Source organism: Piliocolobus tephrosceles, chromosome 10 (genome assembly GCF_002776525.5).
Source record: "Piliocolobus tephrosceles isolate RC106 chromosome 10, ASM277652v3, whole genome shotgun sequence".
Taxonomy (NCBI): domain Eukaryota; kingdom Metazoa; phylum Chordata; class Mammalia; order Primates; family Cercopithecidae; genus Piliocolobus; species Piliocolobus tephrosceles.
The window spans coordinates 96120394-96140136 of record NC_045443.1 but is presented as its reverse complement, the minus strand read 5'-3'; the positions used below and the strand labels follow the sequence as shown (position 1 = coordinate 96140136).

The window sequence follows — 19743 nt, the reverse complement described above, 5'->3', positions numbered from 1 at the left end:
AACTCCATCTATACTAAAAACACAAAAATTAGACAGGTGGGGTGGTGCACATCTGTAGTCCCAGCTACCTGGGAGGCTGAGGCAGGGGGATTGCTTGAACCTGGGAGCAGAGGTTGCAGTGAGCCAAGATCATTGCACCCCAGCCTAGGCGTCACAATGAGACTCTGTCTCAAAATTAAATTAAATTAAATTAAGCTAAATTTGTAAAGATCATCCCAAGTTTAAAGGTAAAGAAAGCATCCTATACCTAGTAAATTCTTTCACATTTTAATTTACGTACCTATTACCTAGAGTCAAAGGCCTTTTTTCCCTAAATTTATAACTAAAAATTTAGGGTATCTAAACACGTGCAAGAAAAGAGAAAACACTACCAGATTTAAAAAGGCAAACAGACCAAATGACTACCTGATACGCAAATCTCTAACCACCACAATATAATATTTGGTTAAAAACTGAACCATTAATTCCACATTTCAGAAAGAATCTAAACATCTTGACTATGGGCACAAGAGGGAGCAATTTAGCCTCGCATGAGGCTGTATTTACAATTCATTCAGAGAAACTAATTCAGAGAAAAGTTGCCTTTATTCAGGGAAAACTCCACAATACTTTCACAGGAGGCTTATCCTGGTAGCAATTCACAATCTAATAACACAAAGAAATCTTGGAAAGGACAGAAACATACAGGAACACAGTCTATGAAGAAAGCATTCATGATTAAAAACCAACATAAAATACAGTAATGTAAAATGTCATTACTGTATTTAAAGATACATCTGTTCTTCACTATCTCCCTACAAATAAGTTGAAATTTCAAAAGACAATTGGGTTACTCAAAACTGTACAGGCACAAATAGTTTAAAACTATATATATATATATAGTTTGTTTGTTTGTTTGTTTTGAGATGGCATCTCACTCTGTCACCCAGGCTGGAGGGCAGTGGTGCAATCTTGGCTCACTGCAACCTCTGCCTCCTAGGTTCAAGCGATTCTCATGCCTCAGCCTCCCAAGTAGCTGGGATTATAGGCAAGCGCCACCACGCCCAGCAAATTTTTGTATTTTTAGTAGAGACGGGGTTTCACCATGTTGGCCAGGCTCGTCTCGAACTCCTGACTTCAAATGATCTGTCTGCCTCGGCCTCCCAAAGTGCTGGGATTACAGGTATGAGCTACCACACCCAGTTGAAAGTTAAAAACTTAATATTCTTTAATTTATCCCAATCACCACCCAAAGACGACATTTCCACAAGAACTACAATTTTAATCAAATTTAGAACTCTTACATTATCTGTAATTTTAAAAGAAAATGTTTTGTAATACAATTAAATGTCAAAAATCCAATGTTCCTGTATTTGAGAATGGAAGTGAACTCCAGAGATTAAAATTTATCTTTGGGAAAGCACCTACTCTTGCACTAGTGAACATACAAAGGCAGACTCCATAGAATAAAGAGCTAAATATGAGAATAAAGAGCAAAATATGAATAATAAGACTGTAATAGGACTATATGAACAAAACTCAGGAAATACAAATTAGAAGACAAAAAAAAAATTTGATTAGTTTGACTACATCAAAGTTCTCTTCTACTGAGAACACCCAAGAAAAAAATTAATCACATGGCAAATTAAAATGAGGTATTTAAAAGTCTAAAACCAGCTGAGCGCAGTGGCTCACGCCTGTAATCTCAGCACTTTGGGAGGCCGAGGCAGGCGGATCACCTCAAGTCGGGAGTTCAAGACCAGCCTGACCAACATGGAGAAACCCCGTCTCTACCAAAAATACAAAATTAGCCAGGTGTGGTGATGGGTGCCTGTAATCCCAGCTATTCAGGAGGCTGAGGCAGGACAATCGCTTGAACCTGGGAGGCAGAGATTGTGGTGAGCCGAGATCGTGCCATGGCACTCGAGCCTGGACAACAGGAGCGAAACTCGGTCTCAAAAAAAAATAAAATAAAGTCTAAAACCAACAAAGTCTAATTTCTAGAATATATAAGAAACTTCTAAAAAGCAAAAAGAAAAAAAAATGGAAATCCCAATGGAAAATAGACAATATAAACAAAATCCATAAAAAAAGAAACTCAAAAGGCTAACAACAAGCTTATGAAGAAATGTTCAAACTTGAGTTACCAGAGAAATGCAAAGTAAAAGATACAACTTTATAGAAGTTTGCCAGGCAAAAATTACAAAGCTGGGTCATACCAAGTGTCACTGCAGAAGTGAGGTTATAGGAGTCCCCATACTCGTCTGGGGGAAAGGTACAGACTGGAGGAGAATCAAATTTGATATTTATATATCCTATCATTTAGTAATTTTGGCTGTGCATGGTAGCTCACACCTGTAACCCTAGCACTTCGAGAGGCCAAGGCGGGAGCATCACTTGAGCCCAGGAGTTTGAGACCAGCCTGGACAAGAAGCAAGACCCTGTCTCTACAAAAAATTTTTTAAAACACGCCAAGCACGGTGGCTTACACCTGTCATTCCAGCACTTTGGGAGGCCAAGGTAGGTGAATCTATTGAGCTCAGGAGTTTGAGACCAGCCTGGGTAACATGACAAAACCCCACCTCTACAAAAAATACAAAAATTAACTGGGTGTGTCAGCATGCACCTGTGGTCCCAGTTACTCGGGAGGCTGATGTGGGAGGATCACTTGAGCCCAGAAGGCAGCGGTTGCAGGGAGCCAAGATCATGCCACTGCACTCCAGCCTGGGTGACAAAGCAAGACCCTGTCTCATAAATAAATAAACAATTGGCCAGGCATGGTGGCATGTGCCTGTAGACCCAGCTACTCAGGAGGCTAAGGTGGGAGGATCACTTAAGCCTAAGAGTTTGAGCCTGTAATGAGCTATGATATGGCCACTGCACTCAGCCTGGGCAACAGGGTGACACTCTGTCTCTTTAAAAAAAATAAAAATAAATTAAAAATTACTAATTTTGCTCCTAGCTACAAATACCCAAGAAATTCTTACTCACATAAAAGTTCAACCCAGCTTTGCTGGAGCGGCAGAGAGTTGGAAACAATCTACATACCCATTTACTTAGGGCAATGGACAGTAAAATGGGTTGGTGGCCATCAGGTGTAACAAATAACACGTATACATAGCAAGAAGGATAAATCTTAAAAACATTGTGTCACGGGAGATAAAAAAGCAGAATAATTAATACCATAACATCTATGCAAATTTAAAATACCTGCATATAAACAACATACACATTTAACAAGAGCACATACTCTACACAGACATTTACAAAGAACATACATTAAATACATTAGGATTGTCCATGGAGAGGGGAAAGGAAATAAGAAAAGGAAATTTTGAAATGGAAATAAACAAATAAATACAGTGAGAAGCTCAGCCTAGTACGGATCTACTATAATAAGTCGTGAACTAAGGAATATGAATAACTCAATCCTCTGAACTTGAGATCCCACAAAAGTACATGAGGAATATGAATTAAGCTCACATGTACTTGACAGTTGCCAGTATCTTTAGGATTTTCTCAAAGTGGTTAAAACCTGTTCCAAGATAATAGTTTATACAGTATGACTCCTGAGTATTTAATTCCATAAATTTTTGGCCAATTTTAATCCCTAGAATTGAAAATTCATCACAATAATGCAGAGCAATTTAAATGGGGAGAGGGAGTATTCTTTTAAACCTATAAATTGGAATATTATAAATATACAAAGAAAGTTCATCATAATATTGAAAGGAAAACTCATCTCTTCACACTAAAGGAACTTAAGCCAAATTTATCCTGAAATATCCTTAGCGATCAACTTTGCAGTAGTGGTTTAAAAAAATCCTTGGGTCTGAGACTTGAGAGGAGCTAAGTCTCAGGAAACTTCTCTGTAATGACAGAGGGGAAAAACCAAGGGTTAGGAATTGGGCATGCTTCTGACAAGAGTATAGTCAATATCACTTACAAAGGCTATGAAATTAAACTGAGGCCATATGTACACATAGATGTACCCCAGCCTCCATATTTTTAAGTCTCTTAGAGGCTTACTACTTATTCCAATCATTCTGTCTAAACTGTCTTAACCGTAGAACATTCCCCAGCCTGACCAACACGGAGAAACCCCGTCTCTACCAAAAATACAAAATTAGCCAGGTGTGGTGATGGGTGCCTGTAATCCCAGCTATTCAGGAGGCTGAGGCAGGACAATCGCTTGAACCTGGGAGGCAGAGATTGTGGTGAGCTGAGATCGCGCCATGGCACTCGAGCCTGGACATGTTATACATACTGAAAAAAAAAAAAATTTTTTTTTTTTTTTTTTTGAGAGGGAGTCTTGCTCTTGTTGCCCAGGCTGGAGTGCAGTGGTGCAACCTCAGCTGATTGCAACCTCCGCCTCCCGGGTTTAAGTGGTTCTCCTGCCTCAGCCTCCCGAGTAGCTGGGATTACAGGTGCTCACCACCACACCCGGCTGATTTATTTTGTATTTTTGGTACAGATGGGGTTTCACCATGTTGCCAGCCTAGTCTTGAACTCCTGACCTCAGGTGATCCATGCCTCAGCTGGGATTACAAGCATGAGCCACCGTGCTTGGCCTACTAAAAAAAAAATTATTAACTACCAGAAGTTGGGAACTGTCTTTGAATTCCTCTAGAAGTGTCACACAGAGAGAACACACTGATGAATGAGAACACACTGATGAACAGGGGCAGCCTAGAGCTGATGGAGCTATACAACTATTCCTGATGAATATACTGAGAACCTACCAGGCTCACTATGGTCAGTGGTATACCCATCAATATGTCTTAAACCCCCTTTTACCCAGTATGCCCTTCCCCACCCTAGTAACCACCCACTACCCTTCCCACCTTCTCTAGTCTCCCATCCCTACCTTCACTGTCTGGCAAACTTTTATTCTTTATCCAAACTCCCACTAAAATGTCATCTCATTCAGGAAGCCTGTCCTATCCATCCTCTCCCTTTAGAGAGTTAACATATCTTTCCTTTGTTGTAACTCTGTACCTTATACTTGCTTCTACCATTCAATTTATCATGTATTGATATATCATAATATTTTTACATGTCTATCTACCTTACTAGGCTATAAAACGGACTAAGACACTTACCTTCTAAGAGGGAATGATCTCTAACAGCTTCTGCAGCCAATACAGACTTTCCACAGCCTGCCATTCCATGTATGGTGACCCATCCTGGTTCACCCTTCAATTTGGAGAGCTTCTGCTGAATTGCATTCACCAGCTTCTTCCTTGTGACAAAAACAACTGGCCTCTGTGGTACTCCACCTTCACACAGGACTGTCCTTACTAAAATCCAAAACAAAACAAGCATGAATGAATAGAACTTTGGAATGATTACTGAAGTAATACCATAAAAAACAAAGAGCAAAACTGAGGCTTAGCCTGAAAATTTCTAAGAGAAGTAAGAAAATGAGGCTAGCATATTAACTTCAATTTTCTGATTTCTCAGACCACAGAGAGCAAAAAGGCAAACATATACCCTTCAAGATGACTAAAGAAAATGGAAGTTTCTATCTATATCTGCTTTACTCACCCTATTATTTCCTGACTTTTCAGTCTCTGTCATATTGAAGAGTGGGAAGGCAAGTGTAAAAGGAAGAACATTTATGGAATACCTTTCAAGAACATATATCTCTAAAGATTCTTATTTTTTCCTATAAATTCTATAAACACATAGAACTGGAAAATAAACAAGGGCCTATAAACTGTCTTATTGTCTCTAAAAATGAGGGCAGACATATTATTATCTCAGCAATACAGTTCACTGGGCAAGAAGAAAATGTGAGAATTAACATGGACGCAAATAAGAAATATTTAAATTGAAAACATCACTACAATTTTTTTAACATGCGGTTTTCAGTGAACTGGTCACACTCTCTTCAGAAGATTACATCTACAGTAAGACAAACCCAAAGCAATTTTGATAGCAAAGTGATAGAAGGTATAATGGATACAAACCATATGAAGTTATTCCACTAACTGAATCTTTACCACTGGAAGAAGAGACAACAGGAATGCCATCATGGAGAAGGGCAGCAAGATCTTTATATCCTTCATGCAGAAGAGCATTGTAGAATGATATGTAGGAATCATTATCTTTTTTAAGTATCATTTTAATTAGCATAGCTGCTCTTTGCTGTTGAGTGGGCTAAAAAAAATTAAGTAGTTTAGTATATAACAATGAATATGTATGCAACATAAATTAGTGGAGACCACTGCAAGTTCTGAAATTCTAAACATTTTTAAGAAAGTGTGGACTGCTTCAGAGAGCTTTACCTCATTTCTTACTTTTTCCTCTTCTGATATTGTTAAAAATCCATCACTAATCATGTGATCCATGATGTAGGATGTCTTGATGTCCTTTTCCAGAGCTTCTCTATGTTGAAGCAAACAATTTCGAGCTTTTGCATCCATCTTCCCTCAAATCTTTCTCTCTCTGAGCTGTCAACCATGAGCTACAGCCAAAACACCAAAATATTTGTCAGGCCAATAAATATATGAAACGATACAAAATCTCATTAGTAAACAAGAAATGTAAAAAGAACAAAACTGATTGTTTTTCTTGGCAAAACTTTTTAAATGGACAAAACCTAATGCTTGGAAAGGTATGAGAAAATGGGCTGTCTTATGCACTAATTGGGGAAAGTAGAAAATGGATGCAATTTTTCTGGAAGGCAGTATAAGATACCAAAGTGTTTAAAACAAGTTTTCTCTCTAACCCAGAAATCCCACTTCTAAGGATTTACTTCAAGGAGACATTCAAACACATATGTGAAAATATCCACAGGGAGAACTAATCAGTTTCCATTCAGGTGTGGTAGTTCAAGCCTATAATCCCAGCACATTGGGAGCCTAGGGTAAAAAATAAAAAAAGAATTTATGGAGGATGTTTCAGTGATGAACACAACCTAAATGTCCATCATTTTGAATATAGATTTTAAAAATTAGGCTATGTATATAAAATGGAATATTATGCAGCCATTCAAAATTATAAGACACATATCTCTATGTATTGACATGGAAAGATGTTCATAACACTGCTGCTGAAAAAAAAAAAAAACAGAAACATGATCCCACATATAACATAAAATGTGGGGGCCAGGCGCGTTGGCTCATGCCTGTAATCCCAGCACTTTGGGAGGCTGAGGCTGGTAGATCATGAGGTCAGGAGTTCAAGACCAGCCTGGCCAAGATGGTGAAACTCTGCCTCTACTAAAAATACAAAATTAGTGCAGTGGCAGGCGTCTGTAATCCCAGCTGGTCAGGAGGCTGAAGCAGGAGAACTGCTTGAACCAGGGCAGCAGAGGTTGCAGTGAGCCGAGATCATGCCACTGCACTCCAGCCTGGGCAACAGACTGAGACTCTGTCTCAAAAAAAAAAAAACAAAAAAAGTGTTGGTATCATATATACATAGATGTTTAGAAGTTTATTCATCAAAATGTTTGCGTTACTTCTGAGTAGCAAAATTTGGGATTTCTCCCCACCTTGTCTTAATTGTTTTTTTTAGTAGAGACGAGGTTTTACCATGTTGACCAGGCTGGTCTCGAACTCCTGACCTCAGTTGATCCACCCACCACAGCCTCCCTAAGTGCTGGGACTACAGTTGTGAGCCCCACCATGCCCGGCCTCTACTGTCAATTTTTTTTTAACATAATCATTTTTTACAATAAAATACTTCCTTTTTTAATTAAGATTATATAAAATAGGGATTACACTGAAGTCCTAATATTAAGAGACTTCTTGTTTTCCTTATCAAACATAAGAGTGAATAGAGCATTGCTACTATTGAGTATTAGTTCTCATTCAAGGAGGACGTCAGCTCTAGGTCTTCCTTTCTAAACACATTTCCCACAAAGCAACAGGAAATACTTTCTGATGTCGTTTCTCAGACCAAGAGGACATGAGGAAAGAACAATAGCCTTTACAGTAAAATACTTGACGTTTCTAGCAACTTTATTTCAACTATAATGCAAATTTTTCCATGGGCATAAACCCAGTTCACAATGTCTCCAAGTTTTCAAAACATTAACAGAACTCTATCCAATGTATAGAAAGAGTGTAAACGGGCTTATTAATTCATTTATTCAATACACATTTGTGCTCCTCCCTATATGTCAGACACCAAGACTACAGAAAAGATTGAGTCATCTCCCTGAAATAATTCACAGTCTAATCAAAGAAGAAAAAGAGAGAGGGAGTAGGAATGTCAACGTCCAAAGTGCAAAAACAGAGCACAAGCAACTTGGAGCTCACAGAAGGGGGCAATATATATATATCAAACTTCAATGACTGTTTTCGAAGTCACCAAATGTGGCACTTGGAAAAATAGGGACGTAGGGTATTTGCCTATGCTTGTCAAGGCTTACAAAATGCCCGGTAGGGGCACGAAACTGATAAAAAGTTGACTGGAATCAAAACTGTCATTTTTTAAAATGTTAATAATGTTTTTGTCCTCTTAAACATAAAATGTTCCTCAATTTATAGTAATGAAATTCGATGTGAAAAAACAAGAATGAATGAATTTTTTAGGTTATGTCCAATAGCTAAGCAAATAGACACTCTGGCTTTCTGACACTAATTTCCAATTTCACCTACTCCTGTTAAACTAAAATATGCAAATCTTAAACACGTTTTAAAACTGCACAAATAATCTGAACTAAGTCTCAAAACCTTTTGTAACCCACAACAAAATGAAAAGCCAAAACTCTTCCTAGATGTAAATCAGAAAACACAGTTCACTACTTCCTCGTTAGAGAATTTCTCTTCCTGGTACAGGAGCAGGATGGTTATCAAATATACTATGTCCTCAAATTCTCAGTCCCTGAAACCAGCTACCGAGCCTCCAAAGAACCTGGCCCGGGGAGAAAAGCGAGGAGGTCAACTTACCCAAGCCTTTGCGCCTAGGTCTTACTGGGAAGGGCGGCACTGCCAGGACAAGACTGGGAGACTCCAGGCCGGTGGAGGGAAACGGCAACAGAGGTTTTCCACCGGGAATTAGGGGTGTGGGGCTCTGTCCCGTCACATACCCTGCGCCCCGGGGCAGGTCTGGGCCTCACAGGCGCCTCCCCTGGATCTCCGCAGCCCCGGGTCACACGAAGACCCGCAGGGACCTTCGAAGGGTGGCGAGGTGGGCGTCCACCCACCGCAGTCTGACCCCACAGTCCCGGGGCGCCGCGGTGAGGCCCGGCCGACGGGCCGCCCTCCGGTGGACCCCACTCCTGGACACAAAGGGAGTGGGAGCCCTTCCCCCGACGGCGGCTGCACCCCGGGGGGAGCCCGGCGCTACTCCGGACGCCGCCGCTGCACCTCAAGTCTTCGTGGGTCGCCGACTGCCCAGACTCTCCACCTCCGGTTCTATCCCTTTTGCCCGGGATAGAGCAGTCACGTCCACTCGCTATCTCTCCTCCACCTCTGGACAGCGGAGCAATCAAATTCCGCCGGACCCACCCAGCCCGCACGGCGCGCGCCCGCTTATGCAAATAAACACACCCCAAGCCCCAAGGGGCGGCCGCCGGCGCCGCGCACTCCCGCCACGGCTCGTGCCCGCGCGCGTAGAAGTGCCCGCCTACCCCGCGGAGGGGGCTTGGCTACGCTTCAGGGACTGGCCGCGTTCCCACCAAGGCCGGACTCCGGCGGGGGCGGCGCGCCCGACGTGGCGCGCGCGACCCTTTTGTCCCGCCCCACCTCCTCGGGTCCCGTCGGCCTGAGCGCGCCCGGGAGTTTGAATTTCTTCGGATTTGGAGCAGTATCGCAGTGGAAGGCGCTGTGGCGTGAGGTCGCCGCCGACCTCTCCTAGGGGAACTGTGGAGCTGGTAGCTGAAAGACTCAGTGAAGCAACGAGGATGGCGGGGAGAGGGAAGGGGCTGGGCTCTGGGCGGTGCCAAGTCTGTGAAGGGGCGCGGTCACCGCCCAGGGTTCCCGCGAACGCCAAGGCGGCCACGTCCTGCTCCCCCTGGTGAAGAAGCTCCCCGGGGCTTGTCTTCCTAGGGCCTCCAGACATGTCTGAGGTGAAGAGCCGGAAGAAGTCGGGGCCCAAGGGAGCCCCCGCTGCGGAGCCCGGAAAGCGGAGCGAGGGCGGGAAGACACCCGAGGACCGGGGCGGCCGAGGCGGGGGCTGGGCAGACCCCCGAACGGGCCTGAGCCTGCTGTCGCTGGGGACGTGCCTGGGCCTGGCCTGGTAAGTGGACGCGAGGCTGCCCGGGCCGGCTTCCTGTGGGCCCCCTGCTGTTTGTTCTCCCATCCGGCTCAGCATCCCGCCGGAGGTGATCCATCCCCCGAGAGCTGGGCCTTCTGTGCTTCTGTCTTGACCCCAAAGGAAGGAAACAGCTCAGCCTTGTTTTTCCCTTTCGCGCTTATCTTGTATCTCATTTTCCCCCGTACTGGTAGCATGCCTCTATCGCTCAGAGGGACTTGAGGCTAAGGTTTGGGAACGAGCCGCTTGTTAAGAGCTGCAGATTCGGCCACGCTTTCTGAAGCGCCCGCTTCACGTTAGAAGCGTTCACGTTGTTATAAACCGTTACTTCCTGTCCGCTGTGCCCCAGTTCGGGACACATCTGCCCCACCCTACTCGCTCCATAAATGCCTAATGGAAATATTTGCAACCTTGAAATAGATCATTATGTTGGGAGACCGAGGCAGGTGGATCACTTGAAGTCAGGAGTTCGAGACTAGCCTGGCCAACATGGTGAAACCCCATCTCTACCAAAAATACGAATAATCAGCCAGGCGTGGTGGTGGGCGCCTGTAGTCCCAGTTCCTGTAGAGGCCGAGGCAGGAGAATCGCTTGAACCCGGGAGGCGGAGGTTGCAGTGAGCCAAGATCACACCACTGCACTCCAGCCTAGGCGACCGAGTGAGACTCTGTCTCAAAAAAAAAAAAAAAAAAAGGAAAGAAAAAAAAAAGAAAAAGATCATTATGATCCCAAAGGAGCAAACGTTATAGTAGCAGAGCTTGGAGGAGTGCTCATATTTTGATCACGGTGCGTGCATTATGAATTTAATTATTTTTATAATTTTATTAAGTTACAGATTGTAATATGGTAAAGCTACAAAACATAGCACTTGTGTTCACTTTAAACAGTTGCAGTTTTAAAATCAGGTGAATGGCAATATATTGTTGTCATTAGGAAAAATGAGTATTAGAAATAACCTTCAAACCAACTTGTAAAAAAAAGAAAAACCAACTTGTGAGTTTTATTTTCCCAGTCTTCTTTTTTCTGGGGGTGAGGTGATAGCCCATTTCATTTTAATAAGATGGGCACCTTAATAGAATTTTTCTCCATTTTTCATTCGTTTGTAAAGTTATTTAGTAAGACTGTTGTTAATCTTCCAGAGTGATAGAATTTTAGAAGAGACCCCTGAACATCTAAACATTTTTGATGCTGTTACATGTGGAATTATACTTTACTGGTGACTCATCCCAAATAGTGTATTTTTCAGCGTCAAAAGATTTGTTACGGCTGGGCGCGGTGGCTCACACCTGTAATCCTAGCACTTTGGGAGGCTGAGGTGGACGGATCACAAGGTCGGGAGTTCAAGACCAGCCTGGCCAACATGGTGAAACCCTATCTCTACCAAAAATGCAAAAATTAGCTGGGCCTAGTGGTGCACACCTGTAATCCCAGCTACTCGAAGGTTGAGGCAGGAGAATCGCTTGAACCTGGGAGGTGGAGGTTACACTGAGCCAAGATCCGCCACTGCACTCCAGCCTGGGTAACAGAGCGAGACTTTGCCTAAAGAAATAAATAACCTTTTTTGTTTTGGGAAAGTTAGTTACTATTCTGGGATAAGCTTTAGTAGAAAACTGAACCTTATGGGAATAAAATTACCCTCACATCAGGAATTTGCAGTTAGTGATTCTTGTATTACATTGTAATGAATGTAATACATTCATTAGGAATATTTAATTTGAACTATGTTTGCAAAATGATAAAACAGTGCTATATCAAAAATAATTTTGGGGGCCGGACGCAGTGGTTCATGCCTATAATCCCAACACTTTGGGAGACTGAGGTGAGAGAATTGCTTGAGGCCAGGAGTTTGAAACCAGCCTGGGAAACATAGTGAGACCGTGTCTACGAAAAATTTTTAAACATTAGCCAAGTGTGGTGGCATGCGCCTGTAGTCCCAACTACTTGGGAGGCTGAGGTGAGAAGATAGCTTGAGTCTGGGAAGTCGAGGCTGCAGTAACCCATGATTATACCACTGTGCTCCAGCCTGAGAGACAGAGCAAGACCCTGTCTCTCTAAAACATATGTATTATATGTATTTTTATGGGCAGATTCTATAATTATTATTTAAATAGTTGCCTCTTAGTTGCTCTTATTAAATCTTTTGCTGCAAAAATTGAAGCATATGTACTTTGGTCGCTGTTTATCACAAAACATTTATTCATAGTAAATTTCAAAATAAAAATGTATCCCCATAAGACATTTGTAAACATTTTCCAAATAAAAAGCAAGTATTTGGCATCTTAAAATACTTAAAAGCTCACTAGAATTTTGACAAAGCCATTGAGATCTTTACCACTATAAAACACATAATTCAGCATCTAAAAGTAGGTCCATCAAATCTTTATTAAATGCTTTCTGTACTGACACAGCCCTGGTGGTTAAAATACAAGTGCATATGTGTGCCTGTCTGTGTATTCTTAAATACTGCTTACTCTCACTCTTCATCTTATTAAGTTGGAGGGAAAAAATCTGAACCCTTCCACTGCCCAAGGAGGATTTCAAGGAATTGCACTATATCATTGTCTTCAGACCATTTCCTATTTGGAAAGAAGAGAGAAATAAAACATAAGAAACTTAAAAGTGTGTGCTTTAATATCTTCTCTCTGCTAAATAAAGGCCTGATAGGCCAGGCGCAGTGGCTCCCACCTGTAATCCCAGCACTTTGGGAGGCTGCGGTGGGTGGATCTCTTGAGCTTAGGAGTTCAAGACCAGCCTGGGCAACATGGTGAAACCCTGTCTCTACAAAAAAATACAAAAAAATTAGCCAGGCATGGTGGCGCATGCCTGTAGTCCCGGCTACTTTGGGGACTGAGGTGGGAAGATGGCTTGAGCCCTGGAATTTGAGGTTTTAGTGAGCTTTGATCGCACCACTGCACTCAGCCTGGGTGACAAAGTGAGACCCTGCAAAAAAAAACAAAAAAAAAAGGCCTGATATATCCTATGTCATCTTGACAATAAACACTGGAGATAAGTTGCCCAAACCTGTATGGCTTGAGTGTCAGTTTGCATACCTCTTTTCTAAATTCTGATGGAAAATTTTCAGAGAATTGAGGTGATTCTACTTTCAGAAAGTTAAAAAGTTGTTAAATTACTAAACAAGACACAAAACCTGTCACGCATGCTTATTTAATTACATAGAAATTTAATCAGCTGGAAATTCCATTGTGAAAATTTTGTTTCTTATGGAAATTTCAATAGGTTTTTTAATTGCTTTTTTTGTGTTTTTTTGTTTTGTTTTGTTTTTTTGAGAGATGGAGTTTCGCTCTTGTTGCCCAGGCTGGAGTACAGTGGTGCAATCTCGGCTCACCACAACCTCCGCCTCCTGGGTTCAAGCGATTCTCCTGTCTCGGCCTCCCGAGTAGCTAGGATTACAGGTGTGTGCCACCACACCCAGCTAATTTTGTATTTTTAGTAGAGACAGGGTTTGTCCATTGATCAAGCTGGTCTCGAACTCCCAGCCTCAGATGATCCGACTGCCTCAGCCTCCCAAAGTGCTGGGATTACAGGCGTGAGCCACCATGCCTGGCCTAAATTGCTTTTATAAAAGTTTTTTATAGTAGCTGTTATGTACAAAAAGTCAAAAGCTCTTAAAACAAGTTGTGTAACGGTTTTTTTTTTTATTATTATCCAATATAATCTTGTCTATAAATCATACTGGAAAACCTTGGCTAACTCCAACTTTTTTCTTTGTGTTAGTAGAGTTTTATCTAAAAGACCAGGGTATACTTTAGATGTCCTGCTTCTTAAAAATGGTATATGGTCAAGGTTTTCTTGAAAACTAGGTATTGTGCTAAAACTGAGGCTATAGATGATATGAAACATAGGGCTAAATAGGTACTGACCCTAATAGTGGCCCTGGAACTTCTTTCCTTGCAGAAGGTCGATAACAACAGCTTCCTTTGGTTATTTGCCCCTTTTTCATTATTAAGCTGAAATAGAGCCAGAGGAAACCCTGAATTTTTAAGTCTTCAATCAGCTGTCTGCCACCGTTTCACATTCCTAAAGGAGTTACATAGAGGCAACATACACCGTTAATTACCACCATGCACTGTAGGGAAATGTAAACCATTCATTATCATAGGACCCTAGATAGATCTGTATAAGATCTCTATAGACTGCAATGGCTTACGAAGGAGTCAGGAAGGTTCTTTTTGTAAGGCCTACACTAAAATTAGCCTGGGTCCCTTTCTCCTATATCTAACTCTTCCACAAAAGGCCATATGATATATGATATGATATGATAGTGAGAAGAGGCCCAAAAACAAGAGTTATTTTTCTTTAGTGATTTATAAGTGGTCTAATCCATTTATTCCATCCTTCATTTGCCATAAACACAACCCAGTTTATAGTGTTCAAAGGGGGACAGGCCTGGGGCTTCTGTCAAGTACAAGTGGTTGGGAACCCTGCTTCCCTTATACAGTCATAGGCATGTAGGAAGGATAGAAGAGTAGCTGCACAAAGTAGTCCAAAAGAAAGGTAGCTAGTCTTGGTGGGCACCTGTAATCCCAGCTGCTGGGAGGCTGAGGCAGAAGAATCACTTGAACCCAGGAGGCGGAAGTTACAGTGAGCCGAGATCACACCACTGCACTTCAGCCGGGGCAACAGAGTAAGACTCCATCTCCAAAAAAGGAAAAGAAAAGGGCCACAGTTCTTAAAGGAAATAGCTGATGTGCTATGCTCTATTGTTCCAGGAGCTTTTATAAATAGTAATAATTATTTAATGTCTACAAAATCTCGGCTGGGCATGGTGGCTCACACTTATAATCCCAGCACTTTAGGAGGCCAAGGCAAGAGGATCACTTGAGCCCAGGGAGTTTGACCTGCGGTGAACTATGGTTGCATCACTGTAGACCTCTTCCTCTTCAGCTACCTCAAAAAACAAACAAAAAAAAAAACATAGCCAGATCTTTTTTTTTTTTTTTTAGCCCGTGGTGGTAGTGTACCTGTGGTCCTAGCTACTTGCTGCTTCAGAGACTGAGGTGGGAGAATCACTTGAACCCAGGAGTTCAAGGCTGCAGTAAGCTATGATGAGGCTACAGTACTCCAGCCTGGGTAACAGAATGAGACCCTGTCGAAAAACAAACTACAACCCTATAAAGTATTGGCTGGGTGCTATGGCTCACACCTATAATCCCAACAGTTTGGGAGGCCAAGGCAGGAGGACCACTTGAGCCCAGGAGTTCAAGACAAGACTGGGCAACATGGGAAGACCCCCATCTCTATAAAAAATTTAAAAATTAGCCAGGCATTATGGCACATGCCTGTGTTCCCAGCTACTCAGGAGGCTGAGGGGGTAGTTTGGATTGGGCCCGCGAGGCTGCAGTGAGCCGTGATCACACCACTGCACTCCAGCCTGGGAAACAGAGCAAGATCTTGTCTTTAAAAAATAAAATTAAAATAAGGTATTATCCCCACTTCACAGATGAGGGGACATCAAAGTTATTTAACTTGCCCAAAGTGGTTATATATCTTAGTAAATGCCAGAGCTAAGGCAGTCTAGTCACCCACCTAATCAGTATGATTCGTTACCTCCCTTTGATATTAATACCCAACAAAAGGCCAACATCCTAGAAATAGAAACCCCCGAGTCCAGAATTATAATTATTTTCTTCCTTCTACTAGAAGGTGTACCCTTTAGCAGACCCTAATTGCCTGTTTTTTACACTCATCTAAATGGGAAGACTGGGAACTGCTCTTACTAGAATATGTCCCTGACTCATAAAAAGGAAATGAAGCACCTTACGCCCTAACATGGATGCCAGTTTGAAAGCTTAGTTTTTCAGAACTGAAGCAGCTTTCTCAGCATATTTTCTTGACTTCTAGAAAATCAGTCATCTAGGCTGGGTGCGGTGGCTCACACCTGTAATCACTTGAACCTGTAATAGATGCATGCACAGGAAATATTTTAGAGGAAGACACAGTGAAAAATTTAGAACAAGATCTTTGATCTCTACTGTTATTCACAAGGCCATACTTGGGTAATATCTAGAAAACAGGTGTTTTCTAGATATTACCCAATGGAAGTGCAGGTTGCAGTGAGCCAAGATCATGCCACTGCACTCCAGCCTAGGCAGCAGAGCGAGACCTTGTCTCAAAAAAAGAAAAAAAAAAAAGAAAGAAAAATCAATCATCTTCTTTAATGTTAAATGAATTAATATTTATCAAGTACTTAGAATAGTGTCTGGCACATATAAGTGAAAAATACATTTTAACGCAGCACAGCACACACCACTTTGTTTTTTTCTTCACTAGTGCTAAGTCAGCTTTGTACTTTTTTCTTATATGCACTGTTCACATGTATCAAGGATGAATTTTTTTTTATTTTAGTAAGAGGCTAATCATCAAAAAAAACTAATTATCAGAGACGATATTTCCACTAACATGACACAGATTTTGGTTAAAGGAATTTGAAAAGAAGTTCTGAGAAAGTCCTTTAATATATTTTTGTAGTGAATCAACCTTCATACAAAAGTCTCTTTTATAATAATTTCATTCTGAATAAGCTTGGAAATATGTAGTATAGATCTATGGTGGAGTATTGGATAATAAAACTAGTCCCTGAAATTAACTGTATTTCTTTTTTTACTTCTTTTTGTTTTCTTTTTTCTGGCAGGGAGGGACAGGAAGGCGTGAGGAGGGCAACTCTTATTTCTTTAGGGTGGTCTCTTTCTTAATAGGGTCTCTATCTGCTGGTCTCAGATATCCTATACTCTGGGGGGAAAAAAACTCTTAAAAGCCAGAAATGAAACAGCCAATGAAAAAATAATTATGTTCACCCTTCCATCTTTGAGAATTAGGATAATAGTGTTTTCTAATAACCAGAAGCTTTAAAGGTTGCTATTAATTTAAACACAGGCGAAAAGTCCATCTGTGCTAATAATGTAACCTGGGATCCTGTAGAATAGAAATTAGCCAGCATCATCAAAAGAAATTTATTTCCTCCAGTATTGTAAACATTTGTCTAATTTAGCTTTGGACAATTTTGTAGCTACAGTTAGCCTAATGATGCCATTTATGAAATCAAAGCATTACCACTTTTGCAAGGATGCACAAAGTTCATATAACTGCACTTACTCAGAAAAGTCTTTCACTTCTCCATTAAGCCTTGGGATCTTTAAATGATTGCCTTTCAGTGGAAATGAATTTCACAAAACACGGTCTGTCAGTATAGTTCTAAGTTTGACTGTGCACTTAGACTGCCCGAGAAGCTATTGAGTTTCCAACATCCAAGCCACATCCCAAGACAATTAAATCAGAATCTTCCTGAGACCCATGCATCAGATTTGTTAAAGCTGCCAGGTGATTACAGTATGTAGCAAAGCTTTTGAACCACTTGTCTCAGGACTGTGATTTAGACACTGTTCTCCAATTCATATCCATTTAAATCCAAATTTCAAAGGAGAATTATACCCAATTCTGTTAAGAACAACACAATTATTGTTCTTCTCATGGTTCTGCTCCATTGCATTTTGATGACTCAATATGCAAAGAATTTCAACTGTTTTTTTTCTGAGCCTGAAGAATTGAGTTAAAGTAGACAAAATGGTATTAGATACAAGACAATTCTTTTGTGCTTGCTCATTTCAAATCCGGTATAAACAGTTGTTGATTTGTTGTTTTGAAGATTGAGGTAGCTTTTTGGGCTTCCACTTGTGATGAAAAATAAACTCCAATTTTAGAGTGACATCTCAAGTACACCTATACGAGTCACGTCGTTAAGTATAACCAATTGTACAGTTTATACACTTTGCACTGATTGTGATCTGTTGTCACTTTGACAATGGCTTTTTTCTATTTTCATACCTCTTTTCACACCTCCTGCTATTTTGCAACTTCTAATTACTATCACTTCTCTCTTCTACTCCACTGCTTTTCATCAATCTACTCTTCTACATTTCAGTTTTAAAATACTTTTTTATAGATAACTCTTGTTTCTCCTACATTTCAGCATAAAAACACCTGTTTTCTAGATATTACCCAAGTATGGCCTTGTGAAAAACAGTAGAGATCAAAGATCTTGTTCTAAATTTTTCACTGTGTCTTCCTCTAAAATATTTCTTGTGCATGCATCTATTACAGATATCACACCATCTTATTTATTGGGCTGTGAACTGTGAACAAGGGCAGTGCTTTACTCATCTTTGTATGAGTTAAACCAGTACCTACCTCATGAAAATCTGTCAAAATAAACTGATAAAAGCTCCATCTAGGCCGGGCATGTTGGCCCACACTTGTAATCCCAGCGCTTTGGGAGGCTGAGGTGGGAGGATCACTTGAGGCCAGGAATTTAAGACCACCTTGGGGCTAGGCATGGTGGCTCACGCCTGTAATCCTAGCACTTTGGGAGGCCAAGGCGGGCGGATCACTTTAGGTCAAGAGTTCGAAACCAGCCTGGCCAACATGGCGAAACCCTGTCTCTACTAAAAATATAAAAAAATTAGTGGGACTTGTTGCCAGGCGCCTTTAATCCCAGCTACTTGGGAGGCTGAGGAGGAGAATCTCCTGAACCCAGGAGGTGAAGGTTGCAGTGAGCCAAGATTGCGCCATTGCACTCCAGCCTGGGCAACAAGAGCGAAACTCTCATTTTAAAAAAAAAGCTAAAGACCACCTTGGGCAACATAGCGAGATGGTGTCTGTACAAAGAAAAAATAAATTAACCAGCTTACAGTCCTAACTACTTGGGAGGTGGAAGTAGGAGGATCACTTGAGCCCAGGAGTTCAAGGCTACAGTGAGCTATGATTGTGACACTGCATTCCAGCCTGGGTGACAGACTGAGACCCAGTGCGGAAAGAAAAAAAAAAAAACTACAGCTACCCATACCAGAATTTATGTTGTTCTTAACAGAATTGGGTATAATTCTCCTTTGAAATTTGGATTTAAATGGATATGAATTGGAGAATAGTGATTTTTCTTTTCTTTTCCAGGTTTGTATTTCAGCAGTCGGAAAAATTTGCAAAGGTGGAAAACCAATACCAGTTACTGAAACTAGAAACCAATGAATTTCAACAACTTCAAAGTAAAATCAGTTTAATTTCAGAAAAGGTAATCATTAATTGGCTTATCTGGGACAGTTTTTCCCATTTTACTACCCCACTATCATTTCTCTATCCCAGCTCAGAACTTCTTTCTTCCTGCCTTTTAGACCATTACTATTTTAACTCTCACTGATCTTCCTACCTCTTGACATTCTCCCTTGGAGCTATTTTGACTCAGATTGCATTTTGAAGGACAAGAATTTTTTAATATGACAATTTCTATTATTGAAAAAGACCAATTTCTTCATATTAGCATGATGTTAATTGTCTACTTAAGTGTCAGGTATCTAGAGCATTGAAAATATGGTTGATATGTCTACAGCCGTACCACCCTGAACGCGCTCAGTCTCATCTGAAAATATGGTTGATCTTTGGACATAAAATTAGAATATGATTAACACTTATTGGGAAAAGATCTATATTTTTTTTCCTTACTTTCTGCTTTTTAAAGATATATGTGTATGCATTTAAGAATGGCTAGCC

General features: G+C 41.2%; 2 protein-coding genes across 11 annotated transcripts in view; one reads left to right on the top strand and one right to left on the bottom strand.

The window, feature by feature from the left end:
* Window positions 1-9406, bottom strand: part of APAF1 (apoptotic peptidase activating factor 1) — a 126447-nt gene extending 117041 nt beyond the window's left edge. For 7 of the 9 annotated variants that reach the window (XR_002724710.1, XR_002724717.1, XM_023183333.1 and 4 more), the window contains exons 1-4: window positions 8880-9017; window positions 6270-6448; window positions 5952-6141; window positions 5082-5279 (exon numbers count right to left, since the gene is read on the bottom strand). Coding sequence is in view for 7 of the 9 variants with exons in the window: in XM_023183333.1 (XP_023039101.1) it covers window positions 5082-5279; window positions 5952-6141; window positions 6270-6407 (526 nt within the window). In the remaining 2 variants the exon portion in view is untranslated. Of the gene's footprint in view, window positions 1-5081; window positions 5280-5951; window positions 6142-6269; window positions 6449-8879 lie in introns of all 9 variants that reach the window. The other 2 variants (XM_023183826.2, XM_023183897.1) reach the window with 2 other exon arrangements.
* Window positions 9407-9584: 178 nt separating this feature from the next.
* Window positions 9585-19743, top strand: part of IKBIP (IKBKB interacting protein) — a 29675-nt gene continuing 19516 nt past the window's right edge. For both annotated transcript variants that reach the window (XM_023184065.1, XM_023184004.2), the window contains exons 1-2: window positions 9585-10170; window positions 19150-19267. In XM_023184065.1, the coding sequence (XP_023039833.1) occupies window positions 9992-10170; window positions 19150-19267 (297 nt within the window). In that variant the 5' untranslated portion in view covers window positions 9585-9991. The remainder of the gene's footprint in view (window positions 10171-19149; window positions 19268-19743) is intronic.